This window comes from Rhineura floridana, chromosome 1 (genome assembly GCF_030035675.1).
Source record: "Rhineura floridana isolate rRhiFlo1 chromosome 1, rRhiFlo1.hap2, whole genome shotgun sequence".
Lineage (NCBI taxonomy): Eukaryota > Metazoa > Chordata > Lepidosauria > Squamata > Rhineuridae > Rhineura > Rhineura floridana.
In genome coordinates this window covers 53,091,043-53,109,088 of record NC_084480.1, presented here as the reverse complement: position 1 = coordinate 53,109,088, position 18,046 = coordinate 53,091,043, and the positions used below count along the sequence as shown (strand labels likewise).

Here is an 18,046-nt window from a genome sequence, read left to right as displayed (position 1 = left end):
CTGGAATTAACAACTTTGTTCTCTGACATTTTGCATCAAATGGAGGCATAGATAATGAACAGGCTATTCCACATTTGCCATGAGAAATAAATGTACAGAGCTATGACAGAGCCATATGTAAACCTGTGCTTAATTTATTTTAAGAATTGCAACTGTCAGAATATTCTTGTTTTAAGAAAAGCAATATTCTGAGTGTTGTGCTACTTTACAGCCTGGTTGTATTGTGATTAATTAAAAGGGGAATAAAATATTCATATTGCTGCCAGCTCACCTAGTCTTATAAGTTTTACAAATCTGTAACACCATATTGAAAGTGTGTCTGTCATATTATGCAGATGCAGGGAAAAGTGTCCTGTGGAGAGCTTTTCTTCATGAACATGAACGAGGGCTCCCAGGCCTTTCAGGCTGAATATTACTGGAATACTGCATCAAGACAGATGCTGTCTTTTTAGTGGCAATTATTACTATTCTCTGGCACAGTATTAAATCCCTTTGTGACCATTTTTATTTCTTAAGAATTGCATAAATTAATGCTACCTCTTTTAAAACAAAATCAACTGTATTTACTTTGGTGCATTTGAAATTAGATTCAGTTTCCTTAACAGGGAGGGGAATTTTTTGCTTTTTAACGTAAGAAGACTTAAAAATCAATCATTAGAAGCATCATGACAGAAAATAAAAATAATGAAAAGTGATAAGCATTGTATCATTTATATCACAGAATAGCTTTAAAAATAGCAAATGTGGATCAGACCTCAACATGACCCTAGTAGTATGTGCAAATCTTATTCAAATAAGGATTTTTGAATACAGTCATGTTTGCAGGAGTCATTGTTTGACATAGTGCTGTGCTGAAAATTTATCCTGCAATTTTTTCAACCATTCTCCATGAGCTAATGAGAAAAGAAATTGTATTCAAAAATTATTAAAGGGGAGAGAAAAGTTTGGTCAGCTTCTCATGGACAGAGTGCAGGATTTTTGTTTGCTTACCTTACTTGGCAGTTGGTTGACAGATCAATCCAAACCCAAGATCTGCTGGGATGAAACAGTTTGGGTTCAGCGGACCTTAGGGTATCTTGGCTCATACAGGGCTCAGCCAGGGCTATGCTGGCATAAGTCCCTCACCCAGGCTGAGCTGGGGCTATGCTGGCTCAGCTGGTGGAATTTAAACCAATGGAATTTATTCCAGTGTAAGACCAAAAAAAGGACCATTCCAGGGACATGGCAGGAGTGGGACAAGGGAAGACTTACACCTATTCCAAATCGCTTTCAGCTAAATCACATGATCTAGCAACCCAAAAAACCTAAGTAGAAACACACTTACTGTTGTGCTGGTTCCAGTGCGTCTCTAACTCTCTTTTCTCAAAACGAGGGCAGACAATGCTAGTCAAATATCACCCCTTTTTATTCTTAAAACCTCTTCAGATCAGTTCCAGTGTGTTTTTCCCCCCAGCTTCAGGGAGGTTTCGCAACTGTTTGGTAGATCGGCCCATCTGTCTTCCAGGTGTGGCCAATGGAAATGCTTTGCTGCAGGCTCAGGCAGAGACAGTGATTGGCCCAATGCTTTGCTATGGGCAGTCCTGAAAGTGTGAAGGCAGCAGTGGGGAAGGAAGGTGTGGCCAGGAGAGGGCAGTGTTGCTGCAAATCGAAGCAACTAGTAGTGCAGGGGTGGCCACTCCACGGCTCTCCAGATGCTGCTGGACTACAGCTCCCATCATCCCTGACCAAGAGCTGTGTTCGCTGAGACTGATGGGAGCTGTAGTCCAGCAGCATCTGGAGAGCCGTAGAGTGGCCACCCCTGAACTAGTGTGTCCACAGCCTTAGCTGGCAAAAAGGATGGTGTAAGTCAGTGGTTCCCATTTCCCCCCCCACAGCCCACTTGAAAATAGTTTATAATCTTGGTAGACCACTTAATTTTTTTTTGCCTGTTGTAGCAATAAGTAATGCAGTGAGCTAGATGCTGCATGATTTTAATTGTATTTTTATTGCTTCTTTTATTTCTGATATTGTATTTCATTTTATTACAATGTGCATTCCACAGAAGTCAAACGGTAATACAATAAAATACAATATAAGAAATAAAAGCAACAAAAATGCAGTGAACAATCAGTATTAATATTTTAATGCAGGCATGTTGCAGACTATCTGAATGAAGCTCACTGTTCACTGGTGGTCCATGGACCACAGTTTGGAACCCCCTGGTGTAAGTCAAATTCCTCCAAGTTCCTCCTGAACAGAGCTTAAAACAGGGATAACTTATGCCGGCTTTCTTTAGTTAGGATTGCTCTGTGAGGGGTGTTATGTTTCTTTTATTCTACAAATCATCTCACCACGAGTCTGCACTCTGCAACCTTTCCGCACTACCCAAAGGGAAGACATTATGAGGTAACTCCTCCCATGGGGCTTTTTCAGACCAGGAAGTGCAGGCAGCCAGGTAGGCCGCAGAATGCTGGAGAAATGTTTACAGTAGGGCCCCACTTGTTGGCGCCCCGCTAATACAGTGGTGCCAGCGGGGCAATCAGCTGTAGCGCGGGGAGCTCCCTGATCCCTGTCAGCTGGAGCGTGGCAGCTGGAGCTCCCCGTGCTACATCTTTTTTTTTTTCAATTAATTTTTATTCCAATTTTCAAAACCAAAACAATACAAAAAGAAAACAACACAAATCAATAACTAGTACAATACAAAAAGAAATATATAAATATATATATAAAAAAGAAAGAATATTGACTTCCGATTTGTCATAGTTCAGCTATAAATCTATAATATATAACAAACCTATCTCTTAATAGATTATAAAATCACCTTCCTCCAACGGTTATCTTAGTTGGTTTCAAATCTCATTAACATCATATCATTTTAATCTTCCACAAAAAGTCAAAGAGAAGTTTCCAATCCTTGAGATATATGTCAATCAATTTTTTTTTCTAAATAAACATGCCAATTAATCCAACTCATCAAATCTACTAAGTCCAGTAATTTTAAATCGCTCTTCTGTCATTATCCATATTGGGTCCATCTTCCATCTTTACGCACCCAAAAATCTTGCTGTCATAGTCATATAATAAAAGTCTGATAGGAATTTCCTCCATCACAGATATTTTCTTGCCATCAAATCCAAACGTATCACTGAAGTATTGTTGCAAAGCCGCATCTCTGTTCCTCTTTTCCACATGATACACTAGTACTTCTCTTGAAGGTTTTTCCATTGACACAAAACAGGGATTAATTCTGTTAACTTTCTCCATTTCAAGTTCCATCAAATCCTTCCAGTCCAAGAATTTTTTTGAACCAATAATATCTTTATCTCCAATCTCTTCAATTCCTTCAGGGACAGCGCTGAATTCCAAACTGTAATATTTGTCTCCAGGATCCATCACAGCCAGGAAATCCAAATCTTTTTTCATGTCCATAATTAAGCCAATCTCCATAGTTTGAACCTTGCCTTTAATTTCTCTTTCATCCTTTTTTTGTTTTCCAGATCTATCTTTATTCTCCTTTCTCATAGAATCCTGAGTTTCTTTCAGCTCCTGTCTCATTTCGTGAAATTCAATTCTCCACGCTTGTCTATTATTTCTCAGTTCTTGTTTTATTGAGTTAATCCCATTCATTATTTTCTGAAACATGTCTAGAGATAAAGTCCCTTCTTGTACATCCATGATCTTCTTAATTGTCATTCTTAAAGCCAAAGGAACAAAACTCCTTCAATTTTCAATGTCCCAAACAAAGAGCAGCTTATTTCTTTAACCAGTTACAAAGGAGTTAATCTTTCCAACAAACTAACGTCACACGCTAGACAGCCCTTATCTCTTATCTGCCCGGAAGTGTAAGAACGGCTTTAGTTCACAGCGTCGAAATAGCTAGTAGCAGAGAGAATGAGCAGATTCGTCAAAAAAAAGTAGATCAGGAAAAATAGTCCCAGCCATAAATCAAAAAGATTTCTTATCTCTTCCAATCAGAAATCTCTCGTCCGTTGTAATCTTTAAAATGCTATTTTCCATGTCAGCTTTTTGCAATAAAAAAAAAGATAAGCTATTTATATTTTCTTCCCCCTTAGTTCCGTGAATAAAAAAAGGAAAGTCTTACCTCACCTAGGTTATCTCAATTGCTGTTACTTTGACAAATCTCTTTAGCTGTATAGATAAGAAAATGATGAATGTAGACAGGAGGATGTTTGCCTGTTAATCCGTATAAAAAAAAACGGGTCACTTATCCAGCTGAGCTAGCATAAAAATCCTCGCTCTGTCTGAGCTGCTGGAAGACAGACAATTCTGACGAATTCCAGACTCCAACAATCAAAACAAAGCTATGTGGGAAATCTCACGTTTCTTCTTTAACCGGAAGAAATTATTCCCAGTCAGAAAAGAGCCTTCTGACTGAATTTAAACTGGATAAGTTTCATCCAAGACGGAGCTCGTCTCAGAGGCTGCACAGGCGTAGGGATCCTCCTGGGAAGTCGCTCCCCGTGCTACATCTGATGGCATGATCAGCTGTGAGGTAGGGAGTTCACGCGCTACAGCTGAGTAGGGCCCCACTTTCTGGCGGTTTTTGCTTTTTGGCGGGGGCCTGCAATGGAACCTGCCGTATGAGTGGGGCCCTACTGTACTGCAAAGGAAAACACATAGGGAACCCTCAACCATCTCACAACAATAAGCTCAAAACCTCACTGTGATGTTCCTATATTAATGTATATATGGTAAGTGTTGTTGTTTTAGAAGATACATGGTAAGTGGAGTGAAAGAGGGGGAGTGAATGGGCAGTAGAATGCGAGATGATTGGCTGAGTGTTTAAAATGGCTGAATGTATAAAAGGAAGAGTGAGAGTGGAATAGGGGGGGAGAAGAGAAAGAGTGGATTGCTTGGTGGGGTTTGAGAGAGTTGTTTGCCAGGAGAGCGTGAAGAAGGAGGGAGGTGGAGTTCAGATTAGTATTGAGTAAAACCATATGCTTATGTGCCTTAAGAAGAAATCTTGTTAATCTTGTTAGCTTTGTTATCTGTAATAAATATTTAATTTGGTTTACCAAAGGCCTGATCCTTGGCTGGGGTTTCACAGACCAGAAGGGAGGGTAAGGTAATGACCAAGGCTGAAGGGGAACTGTAACAAATGGTGGCAGCGGTGAAGAGAATAACAATACCAGTATTCAGAGTCTCTGGGAATACTAGTATTGGGACGTTACTGGTGGTTGCTTAGCAGGGGGATCTGTTGAGATCTGTGCTAGAGCGGATAGGGAAACCATAAGAGAGAGCGGTCCGGACTGGTGGAGTCCCTGGTGGTGCCTAGTGACAGGCAGTAGCCACGCGCAGGTAGGAACCTGACAGGGAGAGCCAGGGAAGGACGCATCACATGTGGTGGCAGTAGCGGTGGGATACGAACAACAGAGAATCCAGATACGAATACTAGAGAATCCAGAACAGTGGTGTGGCAAACAGAAATAACAAAACAAGATTTCTTGTGAGAGTGACTGGCAAAGAGTGTGTGGCAAAGAGTGAGTGAACTCAAACACCATGGCTGAATACATAAAAATGAAAAGAGAGGAGCTGGTGGAGAAGTGCATAACATTCAATTTACCTCACGAGGGTAAAGGGGTAGATGAATTGAGGGTAGCACTTATAGGATTTGCTACTGCCCAGCAAAAACAACCTGTCAGGGAAGAGACCCCAGAAGGATATTTAAGCAATCCCGCTTATATAGAGTACTTGAGAGAGAAGTTAAGATGGGAGGCTGAGGAAAAAGACAAGCAGAGGGAGTTGGAAGCTGAGAGATTGAAGATGGAAGCTGAGAGATTGAGGATGGAAGGTGCAGAGAAGGAAAAACAGAGGGAGTTGGAAATTGAGAGAATGAGATTGGGGTTTGAGGAGAGGGAGAAGCAACGAACATTGGATGCTGAATTACAAGTAGAAAAGTTAAAATTTGATAGAGAGAAATTTCACTCTGAGGAGACAAGGAAAGACAGAGATGGAGCAAAAATAAAAATTACTCCAAAGGACTTTGCTGTCTATGAGCCTGGTCAAGATCCTCAAATTTACCTCAGCACCTTTGAAAAAGCAGCTCAGTTGTGGGGGCTACCTGAAGATAAATACATGCAGTATTTATCAAACCTGATTAAAGGGGAATTGGCTGAGGTATACCAATATTTCCCCTCAGACAGGCCCGTCACCTATGGTGAATTCAAAGAAGCAGTGTTTAAAAGATTCAGACTGGGGCCTGATTATTTTAGAAAGCTTTTCAGAAACTGCCAGATACAGACAGGGAGGTCTTTTGTGGAACTGGGAGCAAAGTTGATGGATATATTTGGAAAGTGGATGAGTAGTGCCAAAGCTCAGTCAGTGGAAGAGGTGAAAAGCCTCATGATACTGGATCAATTATACCATCAGTTACCACCAGAAATAAGGCTCCTGGTCAAAGACCGTTCCCCTACATCTGTGCAGGAGGCCGCAGAGATGGCGGATCACTTCGCCTCCAATAGAACTGGCTGGGTGGGGAAAACATCAAGAGAGTTTAAACCCAGACCATATAGTGCTGGCAGAAGGGATGTGGTACCACAGAGAGTGAGTCCTCCAGTAAAATCTGAAGGGCACAGGACACCCCAGAGTGGATCTGTGTACCCTAAAAGTGAGGAGAAATTATGCTACAAATGTGGTAGACCGGGGCACCTACGTTTTCAATGTGAGGTTGCCAACCCCATTAGTAATCCTGCTCAGACAAGGGCAGTGAAAACAGAGCCCAAGGCTTTAGAAGCAGCGAAAAAGGTTCAGTTTTGCCAGATAAACTGGACAGAAGTAACAGACCTGGATTCAAGTCTGAGAGAGGAAGTGAGTGTACAAGGGGCAACTTATTGGGCATTGCTTGACACTGGTGCCGCTCAGACGTTACTGAGGCCAGATTTAATAAAATCTGAAGAAATATTACCTCAGGAAACAGTGACTATCCAAGGAGTGAGGGGTCAACCAGAGAGTTTGCCTGTGGCCCTAGTGAAAATGGAATGGAGAGGCCGAAAGGGCCAATATAAAGTAGGCATTAATGCCCAGCAACAAGAACCAGTAATATTGGGAAGGGATGTAACGGGCGCCCAAGGAAAGATCTATGTAGTGACCAGACAGCAAATTGGCAGAGAAAAAGAAGCCATATTAAGGGGGGCTGAAACAAACAGGGTGGAATCTGTTAACCAGCCTCAGGTCACCATAGCAACCACTAGCAGGCCTGCTGAAGGAGACAAACTGTATCAAGTGGTCTCTGGGGAAGAAGCAGATCAATTCAGGGAAGAGCTGCATAAAGATATAAGTCTGAAGCAGATAAAGGAACAAGCGCTGACCCAACAGATTCCTTTCACTGACAAACTGAGGAATCAAGTTGTGTGTGAGAATGGGATTTTATATAGACTGTGGATGCCTGCTGAGAGAAAGGATGAATGTGAACCAGTGAAGCAATTGATAGTACCTAGCAAATACAGAACCAGATTGCTAGAGGTAGCCCACAATGTCCCATGTGCAGGACATCTGGGAATAAAAAAGACCAAGAGGAGATTGGCTGCACATTATTATTGGCCAAATATCTCCAAGGATGTAAAACAACATTGTCTATCTTGTGGAATATGCCAAAAGGTGGGAAAGAGTGGAGTAAAGACCAAGGCACCCTTAAAGCCCCTTCCTATAATTGGACAACCCTTTTATAGAGTGGGAATAGATTTGGTGGGCCCTTTTTCCAAACCCACAAGGCATGGCAAGAAATATCTAGTGGTGGTGGTGGATTTTGCCACCAGGTACCCAGACGCAGAAGCACTGAGATCTGTAGAAGCCCCTGTAGTGGCAGAGGCTTTATTAAAAATCTTTATGAGGCTGGGTTTCCCTCATGAAGTGCTGACAGATCAAGGCAGTGTATTCATGGGAGAAGTGATGCAATGTATGTGGAAATGTTGTGGTCTAAAACATCTAAAGACCACTACTTACCATCCCGCCACTAATGGGCTGACTGAGAGATTCAATGGAGTTTTGAAGGGCATGATAAGAAGCTATGTTCAAGATCACCCACAAGACTGGGATGAACGGTTGGGATGCTTTTTATTTGCATACAGAGAAGTCCCTCAGGAGTCAACAGGCTTCTCACCCTTTGAACTCATGTTCACTAGAAAGGTGAGGGGACCTTTGGAACTGCTAAAAAATTCATGGGAAGGAACTCTGGGAGAGTACAAAACTTCTGTAGTAGATTTTGTATTGGAATTCCGCAATAAATTAACATCAATGATGGAAGTAGTGAAAGAGAATTTGAGTCATGCACAGGAGAAGCAAAGTTACTGGTATGACAGAACAGCCAGAGAACGTGTGTATGATGTGGGAGATATGGTTATGGCGTTCATACCCAGGAAACATGACAAATTACAGGCTAACTGGGAAGGACCATATACCATCAGAGAAAGGCTTGACACAGTGACGTATGTAATCACCACAGACCAATTAAACAAAAGCAAAGTGGTTCATGTAAATATGTTAAAGCCTTACCATACCAGGGATGCAAAGGTGTTGCAAGTTACCTTATTCCCTGAGGGAAGTGGGCCTGAACTTCCAGATTTGGTACAGGAAAGCAAAGACAAAGGAGGGGTAGATCAAGTGGAATGGTCAGAGGAGGTGAAGGAGGAAGTAAAAGAAGAGATTCTGAGAGTTTTGAAAACTTATAGGAATCTCTTTAGCAACAAACCTGGCCGAACCAGTATAGTTATACATTCCATTGATACTGGAGATCATGCCCCAATCAGATCTGTTCCGTACCGTGTGAATGGGAAAGTTTTGAATGAGATCAAAAAGGAGGTGGAAGAGATGCTGGAATTAGGAGTGATCAGGGAATCCATCAGTCCCTGGGCCTCAAGTATTGTCTTGGTTCCGAAAAAAGATGGAACAACAAGGTTTTGCATTGATTATCGGCTAATCACTAAAATTACTGTCCCAGATGCGTATCCTATGCCTAGGGTAGACGCTATGTTAGAGTTATTGGGGGCAGCAACCATTATCTCTACACTAGATCTCTGTAAAGGATTTTGGCAAATGGAACTAGACGAGCAATCCAGAGCCAAAACTGCCTTCAGTACACCAGATGGGTTATATGAGTTTGTGACCTTACCCATGGGACTAAGGAACTCACCAAGTTCATTTCAGAGGCTAATCAATACTGTGTTGCGAGGCATGTCAGATTTTGCAGTGGCCTATATCGATGACGTGGCCATTTTTAGCAAGTCGGTGCCTGAGCATGTCCAACACCTGACAACAGTATTGGAGGCCTTAAGAAAAGCAGGCCTCACAATAAAAGCTAAGAAATGCCAGTTTGGACTAAAGGAAGTAATCTATTTAGGACATAAGGTGGGGAGTGGGAAAATCACCCCCTTATGGAGCAAGGTGGAGGCAATACAAGCGTGGCCGATCCCCTTAACCAAAAAACAAGTAAGGGCATTTCTGGGTGTGGCTGGATTTTATAGGAAGTTTGTGAGAAATTTTGGGGAAATAGCAACCCCCTTGCATGGATTAACAAAGAAGAAGTGTTCTGAGCGTGTGGTATGGACGGATGAATGTCAGAAGGCTTTTGATCTACTGAAGCAAGCCTTGTGCCAAGGACCCATATTAATAGCACCAGACTATGAGAAACCATTCATCGTGGCTACAGATGCGTCGGACCTGGCGCTGGGAGTCGTCTTGCTACAGGAGAGAGACGGCACTAGACATCCAGTGGCGTACCTGAGTCACAAGCTGACGCCGAGGGAGAAAAACTATTCGTCGGTCCAGAAGGAGTGCCTAGCGGTCGTGTGGGGACTGAACAAGTTGCGCCCATACGTGTGGGGACGAAGATTCACAGTGACTACGGATCATCGGGCCTTGTTATGGTTGCAGACTATGAAAAACCATAACACTATGCTGCAGAGGTGGTCCTGGGCCCTACAGGACTATCAAGTGGACTTCCAGTTCATAAAAGGCAAGGACAATGTACTGGCCGATGGACTTTCCAGGCAAGTGGCTGGGACTGCAGTGACGTGACCAGACAGAGGAACAAAGAAAGACATTTTCCCCATAGAGACTTTTATTTGTTAACGCGACGTATAAATCCTGGAACAGGAATAATACTCTGCCGTTGTTTAAGGGGGGGGGAAATGTGATGTTCCTATATTAATGTATATATGGTAAGTGTTGTTGTTTTAGAAGATACATGGTAAGTGGAGTGAAAGAGGGGGAGTGAATGGGCAGTAGAATGCGAGATGATTGGCTGAGTGTTTAAAATGGCTGAATGTATAAAAGGAAGAGTGAGAGTGGAATAGGGGGGGAGAAGAGAAAGAGTGGATTGCTTGGTGGGGTTTGAGAGAGTTGTTTGCCAGGAGAGTGTGAAGAAGGAGGGAGGTGGTTCAGATTAGTATTGAGTAAAACCATATGCTTATGTGCCTTAAGAAGAAATCTTGTTAATCTTGTTAGCTTTGTTATCTTTAATAAATACTTAATTTGGTTTACCAAAGGCCTGATCCTTGGCTGGAGTTTCACAGACCAGAAGGGAGGGTAAGGTAATGACCAAGGCTGAAGGGGAACTGTAACAAATGGTGGCAGCGGTGAAGAGAATAACAATACCAGTATTCAGAGTCTCTGGGAATACTAGTATTGGGACATTACTGGTGGTTGCTTAGCAGGGGGATCTGTTGAGATCTGTGCTAGAGCGGATAGGGAAACCATAAGAGAGAGCGGTCCGGACTGGTGGAGTCCCTGGTGGTGCCTAGTGACAGGCAGTAGCCACGCGCAGGTAGGAACGTGACAGGGAGAGCCAGGGAAGGACGCATCACACTCACACCCACCAAAATCCTGAAGAAATTCTAAAGTGTCCTGAGAGGGAGGCAGGAAAATAGAGGTCTATTTCACAGAGGAATATAAGTTTTGAGAAACTGGAGGATATATTTCAGCACGGCACTAGTTTGAAGTGAAAGAATGTGTTCAACTTCCCATGAACCTGAATGAAATCATGGGTATACTCTGCTTTTTATCTGTGTAATTTTGAAAAACAGCTGAGTTATAAAATTCAACATCAGATTAACAAGGTTAGCAACCAGTGATTTACAGTTTAGGAGGTTTTGTAACTGTGTGCTTTCATATTAACTTGCTACAAGGTACAGTAGTCTGTCTTCATTCTGTGAAGTTCCTGTGAAATAAAGGGTATGTCTATGATATCTCTAATATAAATAACGTGGTCTACCTCACCTGGGGCTGATGTGGAGGGCTGTGTCAAATTTTCACTGTCGTCATCAGTGCTTCCTTCATAATCTTCTCTTTCAGCTTTACTTTCAGATTTAGCCATGGTGTCTCTAAAAAACAAAAAAAATGCATTTTCTACCCATGCAATGTAATGTCTTTAAGATAATTATTTTACAAATAGGTATGACATCATCATCTATGTTCCGAAGAAAATGCACTGCAGATAAACAGGAGTATGTTTGGATTGCATTAATTGAAAAATGAAAGCTTTAGCCAAATCTGACAGAATTCAGATTTCCAACTTTTTTTCTTTTTTAAATAGTTTTAGGTAACAGTCATACGATTTAGAAAAAAATACATTCCTTTCCAAAACTGTAACAAATGAAGTGCGTGTGGTAGGGATTTGAGAAAACTCCTTTGAGTCAGCAGTATTCAACGTTTTCAGAATAGGGACCAACTTTAGCCCTAACTTTCAATATGGGACCCAATTTCCCGATATAACAATTTTTATTCTCCTTCCTCTGTTTTGCTTTCTTTTCTCTGTCCTCCTTGTGTTCTCTTTTTCCTATCTCTCCCCACTCCCTCTGTTTCTCTCTCCCCACTTATTAAAAAAAATTCTTAAATGCTGGTGCTGGTGCGACCCACTTTAGGTCAGGGTACAAACCAGTTGTGGGTCCTGACCCATCATTTGAAGGTCAGTGGTGCTGCTATCTGTCTAAAAGCTACCTCAAATATTATAGTTAAAACAGGTTCTCATTAAAAGGTTTAGCATGCAATGTGTGAGGTTGCTAACACAAAGAGAAAAGCCAAGACAGAGGAGAGAAGATGAATTCTGAGATAAATTTACCTGATTTGCACCTCCTGGGCTATTTTTGGGTGTTCCAATAGTTTCAATATGAACCGATTTGATCGGCACCTCCAGATTAATTGGGCAGATTAAAACATAGTTATCCTTCAGATTTTGCACTTCTCCAAATCTTGCAAAGCACTTCTCAGCTCAAAAAAGTACGATAGTTCATATTAAAATGTGTATTTTAGGATAAAATACATTCAGGATAGAATACATCTAAAATACATCTATGTGTACTGTGAGAACCGCCTCTAGGATGCACACCTTAATGTGGTGAGGGGGTTTGAGAGTGTCCTAGCAGGGGCACCCAAGGCGGAAGGGTCAAAGCTGAGACACCGGACTAAGATGAATCCAAACTCAGAGGAAGGCAATGGTAAACCATCTCTGAATACCTCTTACCACGAAAACCCTATGAACAGAGCATCTAAAATGCAACACAAAATAGTGCTGGAAGACGAGACCCCCAGGTCAGAACGCACTCACCAAGCTACTGGGGAAGAACAAAGGACAAGTATGAGTGGTGCTGTGACTAATGATGCAGCTGGGTCAAAGCTGAAAGGAAGGCCAGATGCTGATGCGCACAGATGCGAAAAGAGAGTCTGCAGTTGTATGACGCACATAATAGGAACATAGAATGTGGGAAGCATGAACGAGGGAAAGTTAGAAATTGTCGAGCAAGAAATGGAATGTATCAACATTACAATATTTGGCATGAGTGAATTAAAATGGACGGGAATGGGACATATTCAATCAGGCAACTACAAAATATTTTATGCAGGAAATGAGAAACCAAGAAGAAACAGGGTTGCTTTAATAGTGAGAAGTGATGTAGCAAAAGCAATTAGGAGCTACAACGCAAGGTCTGAGCGAGTGATATCAATGAGATTAAACAGGAAACCTGCACTCAATACATGTGAGGCGTCCTTCCCTGGCTCTCCCTGTCAGGTTCCTACCTGCTCGTGGTTACTGCCTGTCTATAGGCACCACCAGGGACTCCACCAGTCCGGACCGCTCTCTCTTATGATTTTTCTCCCCGCTCTAGCACAGATCTCAACAGATCCCCCTGCTAGGCAACCACCAGTAACGTCCCAATACTAGTATTCCCAGAGACTCTGAATACTGGTATTGTTATTCTCTTCACCGCTGCCACCATTTGTTACAGTTCCCCTTCAGCCTTGGTCATTACCTTACCCTCCCTTCTGGTCTGTGAAACCCCAGCCAAGGATCAGGCCTTTGGTAAACCAAATTAAGTATTTATTACAGATAACAAAGCTAACAAGATTAACAAGATTTCTTCTTAAGGCACATAAGCATATGGTTTTACTCAATACTAATTTTAAAGCAATTAATCCTTTCAGCCTTATTCTAGCACTCTGCTTTCTAGAACTCAGGACTGGTGCAGAGGACAGGGAACTTTCTTTTGAAGCATAGTCTGAGACCCATTCATGTTTGTGTTATCATCTGCCAGAATTCATATACAAAAGCAAGAGCAGACCAGTGGAACACAAATACAAACTTTCTTCTCCCTCCTACATGCACTCCAGCCTAACAAATCTATACCTAAGGTACCCTGTTCCTCATGCCACACAAGGTACCAAAACTGAATCTTCCACTGACTGGTAAAACTGTTACTGCTCCCATGCATTTTGACAGGAAAAAATCCTCATCTGCTACCAGCAAAAAATGAGTTCAGCACACGGAAGAAGGTTGGAATACACAGGAGGGAAATTAAACATATTATTAAACTAAAACCATGGTCTTAACTTGTCAGTGGCCCTGCTAGAATATTTTACTCCTAAGGTGATACAAGCTTGGTGTTTTTAAGGTAATCTGCCATTAGAGATGGTGATATAGCCCTAAACCCTACTAATACATTATTGTACAGTACTAATAAGCTTCTTCCATTTTCTTTCACTGGAGACAAAGCACCACACTTACTGGAAAATAGCCATCAATAGGTCCTTTTGTCAAGTTCAGCTTATTATTAACAAACTCTAATACATTATTGCATTTACAGGGAATAAACTTTTGCTGACCCCTATCACTCTTTATATAGCTAAGTCTTAGCCATTCCATCATCACCAATATTTTCAAGGAAAGCCCAGTCTGCAGATCAAATTTCTCATTAGCTAACACTTTTATCCTTCTTTTAAAGCCAGGATTAAGTAGAGACAGTCAGGTATGCCTGCAATATACAAATTTTTGACAGTTTCAAATGAAGATTCAAATTCAGTACTTTGCTTCTAGATGGTATTAATGGAACTGAATTGCAGAGTTGCTAAAAGTGCCTGTTCTTCAAAACTCCATAGAGTGATTTTCACTTCAAGAGCATTCCATTAAAGCTTAGAAGAGTCTACCAGACAGAGAACAGAGCCACATCTATTTTAAGCATGATGCTTAGTAGCACAAGGAAAGTAATAAATAGTACCTTGCTTGTGTGGTTTCCACTACAGCGTCTTCAGCTTCTTTCAAACATTTATGTAAGCTTCTTATCTTAGCTTTCTTTTCATTGAGGACCAAGATAAATCTTTTATAAAGCTCAGTCTCCATTTCTTCTTTAGCTTCAACACATTTTTGTAACCTTAAAAATAAATGTATATTTCATATTTATAATAAAGAATAAGAGAGAGATCTCTAAAACGAACTGATGGTCTTGGATGCTCAAATTAAAAACATTTGGCATGGCAAAAATCACACAAGGAGGTGTGAATGTTAGCTAATATAATACAAGAGAAATTTACATGTTAGGATTTGTCCTATGTAGATAACAGAAATTGGTACTTATCACGAATTGTAGTTTGATGTGTGGGATGGAATACATTTGGTCTTGAGGATGACTCCTCCCTCTGGACCAGTCTGGCAGGGCCAGCTCTTCTTCCAGAGTGAGGAGTCGTCCCTCTCTCTAGAACAAACTGACAGAGCAGAAACAACTCCTCAACCTCATTTTGTATCTATCGCTGAAAAAAATCAAGCCAACAAAGGAATGGTAAGGTTAGTTAACTGAAAGAAGTAGAGTATTACAAGCACAGAACCAGAGCCACAACTGAAGGACCAACAGTGGCAACCAAACATGTTGTAGGGTATATTCAGTGAAGGCCACAGCCCTAAAAAGCACATCCATCTCAGCAGAGGAAGGGAGGGCCATATGTATTCCATCCCACTCATCAAACTACACTTCACGGTTAAGTACCAATTTCCGTTTTTGCCTGAGTGGGATGGAGTACATTTGCTCTTGAGGATGTACCAGAGCAGTGCCCTAGACAGACCTGGGTGGACTTCCTCTGTCACCTCCTAATGTCTAATCCTCTGCAAAACCTTAATGACAAAGGCAGCGTCTGATGAAAATAATGAATTTGTTTTATATTGTCTGATGCATGTGTGTGCATGTGGAGGCCCAGATAGCTGCTCTACAAAATTCCCCAAACCATGGCCTTTGAGTCCATGGAACCTGATTTATCTAATCCTGAACTCCTAAGACACCATCCCCAATGAGACAACCTGGATGAGAAGAGCGCCACAACTAAAAGGACTGATCACTGTGGTCAGGATCAGTCTCTGCAGCTTCTCCAAAACACTTAGTTATTTAACTGAAGAGGAAGCAACTATCACTGTAGCTCCCTCTATGCTTGTTTGGAATCATTCATAGATGACCTGATTCTGGGTCAGGGTTTCGTATGTAGCAGAGCAGCTCCCTCGCTGTTATCTATGGAAAGCCAAAATTCTCAACTTTGTAGAAGCTGCTGAAACCATCAGACCAATTCGGAGCCTGACACCATCAGGTGATGTCATCTGGGCCGCCAGGATACTTCTAGCCATTAGAAGAGAAGGAACATGCCTAATGGCCACCAGTAAAGTTAGCATCCAGAATGATTTCACATTAGCTGAAATTCTGAAAAAGAAGATTCTCCAGCTAGACCAAAACTTCTCAAACTTTTGTGTGTTGGCAGAAATTTGCCATGCCATGGGAATCTGTGTGGTGTCAGCTGTCCCCATGATTAAACAATTGTTTAAAGGGAAATAAAGGACAATTAAAAGTCCTGAGGCTGCTTTCTCTCTCAATTCTATAAAAAGAAGCATCTCCTTGATTCTATTAAACAAAACTTCAAAAAGGGATTATCTGTCAGCGAAAGGAATAAAGAAATTTATTTTATATTTAAAACATAACTTCATTTAATACAAGACTACCGAGAATAGCATCTAAGCTTGCATGTACCATCATGTGCAAATGTATAGAAAGTAAACTCTGCTGGAGCTGCATATTCCATTTTGCCAATGAAATTATACTCTGACAAAAGAGAAACTACAATGGCTAAGGATAAAGCATTATGAAACTAGAAGAAAGGACACACCCATTATTCCATTCCATCCACCAGAGTAACTAATAAGATGAACAGGTGTTTTGTCTTAACTTATGTTTTGTTTTAATTTATGTCATGATTCTAAGAAGAAGGGCAGGAAAATAAATAAATAAATAAATAAATAAACTCAAGGTCGCATTCATGGGATTTCCAAGTGGTGTCTCATCCAGGAACTGATCAGATGCAAACCTGCTTATCCTTAGCAAGGTGGCTACATCATATGGCCCCAAACCATGGACCTGAGATCCACCAACCTCTAGAGGAAGCACTCAAACTCTTCATGATGAGGTAAATATCTAAATTATTTAAATTATGTAAATATAGGTTTTTTCCCCTTACATACACATTCTCTCTCTTTGGAAAGGGCATGGATTTAGGTGGCTCTGTACTAGCTCATCAGCTGGAATACAAAATAGCTGCCAAACATGCCAAAGGGGCAATCATTTATTACGTCACAAAAAGGAGGATTGGGGATCCTCTATGCTAATCACAGCATTGGCTAACTTATATGAATTGTGAAAACATAGCATTTTGATAACATGCAAACTTTGAATACCTCTTCTACACCTTAGTATCAGAATCCACCCCAAATAGTAATCTCTTACAGGTTTCAGATATACGGATATACATTTCAGAATCTGAATACCTTCAAAAACTTAAAATGTATCACAAAATGAATGCCATGTACTGGCCTATTTTACTAGGACGTTGTAACAAAGTGACTAAAAACCTAATCCAAATAACCCTAAGAGAGTTGGTACTAAATGCTACTGGGACCCCAGATGTAAATAAAACAAGCTGCAGCAAACGGATATCTATAGAATTGCATGTGCTGTTTCACATGCGTTACCCAGTCCATAAATGCAGAACATAGTTTTGCTTTCCTTGTGCAGCAGCCTTTCAAGTAAGGAAACCTGTTCCTGAAATAGAATGCTGCCATATTGGATTGGGACTATTGTATGATATCCAACATTAGTCATACTCTGACTAGACCCACTGAAATCAATGAAATTCAGTGGGTCTACTTTGAGTATGACCAACACTGAATATCACCCATTGCCTATACATTTAAATTTTAAAATATTTCTTAGTGCACATTAAATCCCCAAAGACCCAACATATCATATTATGTTTTGGAATGTATTTGGATCTTCAGGTCCTTAGCCCATTTAAAAATGTTAGCAAATATAGATTTTACAACTTTACAGATTAAATTCCATGAAGAGAAAATAATCTTACAAACTATTAGCACAGTCTGCCCTGATGTATTCAACAGCTGATACATAATTCATCTAATTTAAATGCAAATGGCTAGGTATTATTACCATATAGATCAGTTCAATAACTCTTAAAAGAAAGAGCATATGTACTAATCAACTATCAAGAGAATTCCCTGTATAAATCAAGCTTAAGGGGGGAGGGAATTGAACAGAAATGGTAAAATATGAGAATTAACAGTAACAGGAGCATATTTACAGTTTACTGGGAAAGCAAATTAAAATAAATGTTACAGAAAATTACAACAAGTTGACAGCTGGAGTTTTCTCTCTTCTGTACCACTAGGGTTCAAAAAGTTCAGTCTTCCTTATACATCAGCAATAGGATATTATCAATTAGAAAATGTATTTCCATC

The 18,046-nt window shown here is 41.0% G+C and overlaps 1 protein-coding gene across 8 annotated transcripts in view; it reads right to left on the bottom strand.

Moving 5' to 3' along the window:
* The window catches only part of XRCC4 (X-ray repair cross complementing 4), a 201,539-nt gene that overhangs the window by 111,177 nt on the left and 72,316 nt on the right, over positions 1–18,046 (bottom strand). For all 8 annotated transcript variants that reach the window (XR_009761877.1, XM_061621930.1, XM_061621909.1 and 5 more), the window contains 2 exons: positions 14,484–14,636; positions 11,212–11,315 (listed from right to left, as the gene is read on the bottom strand). Coding sequence is in view for 7 of the 8 variants with exons in the window: in XM_061621930.1 (XP_061477914.1) it covers positions 11,212–11,315; positions 14,484–14,636 (257 nt within the window). In the remaining variant the exon portion in view is untranslated. The remainder of the gene's footprint in view (positions 1–11,211; positions 11,316–14,483; positions 14,637–18,046) is intronic.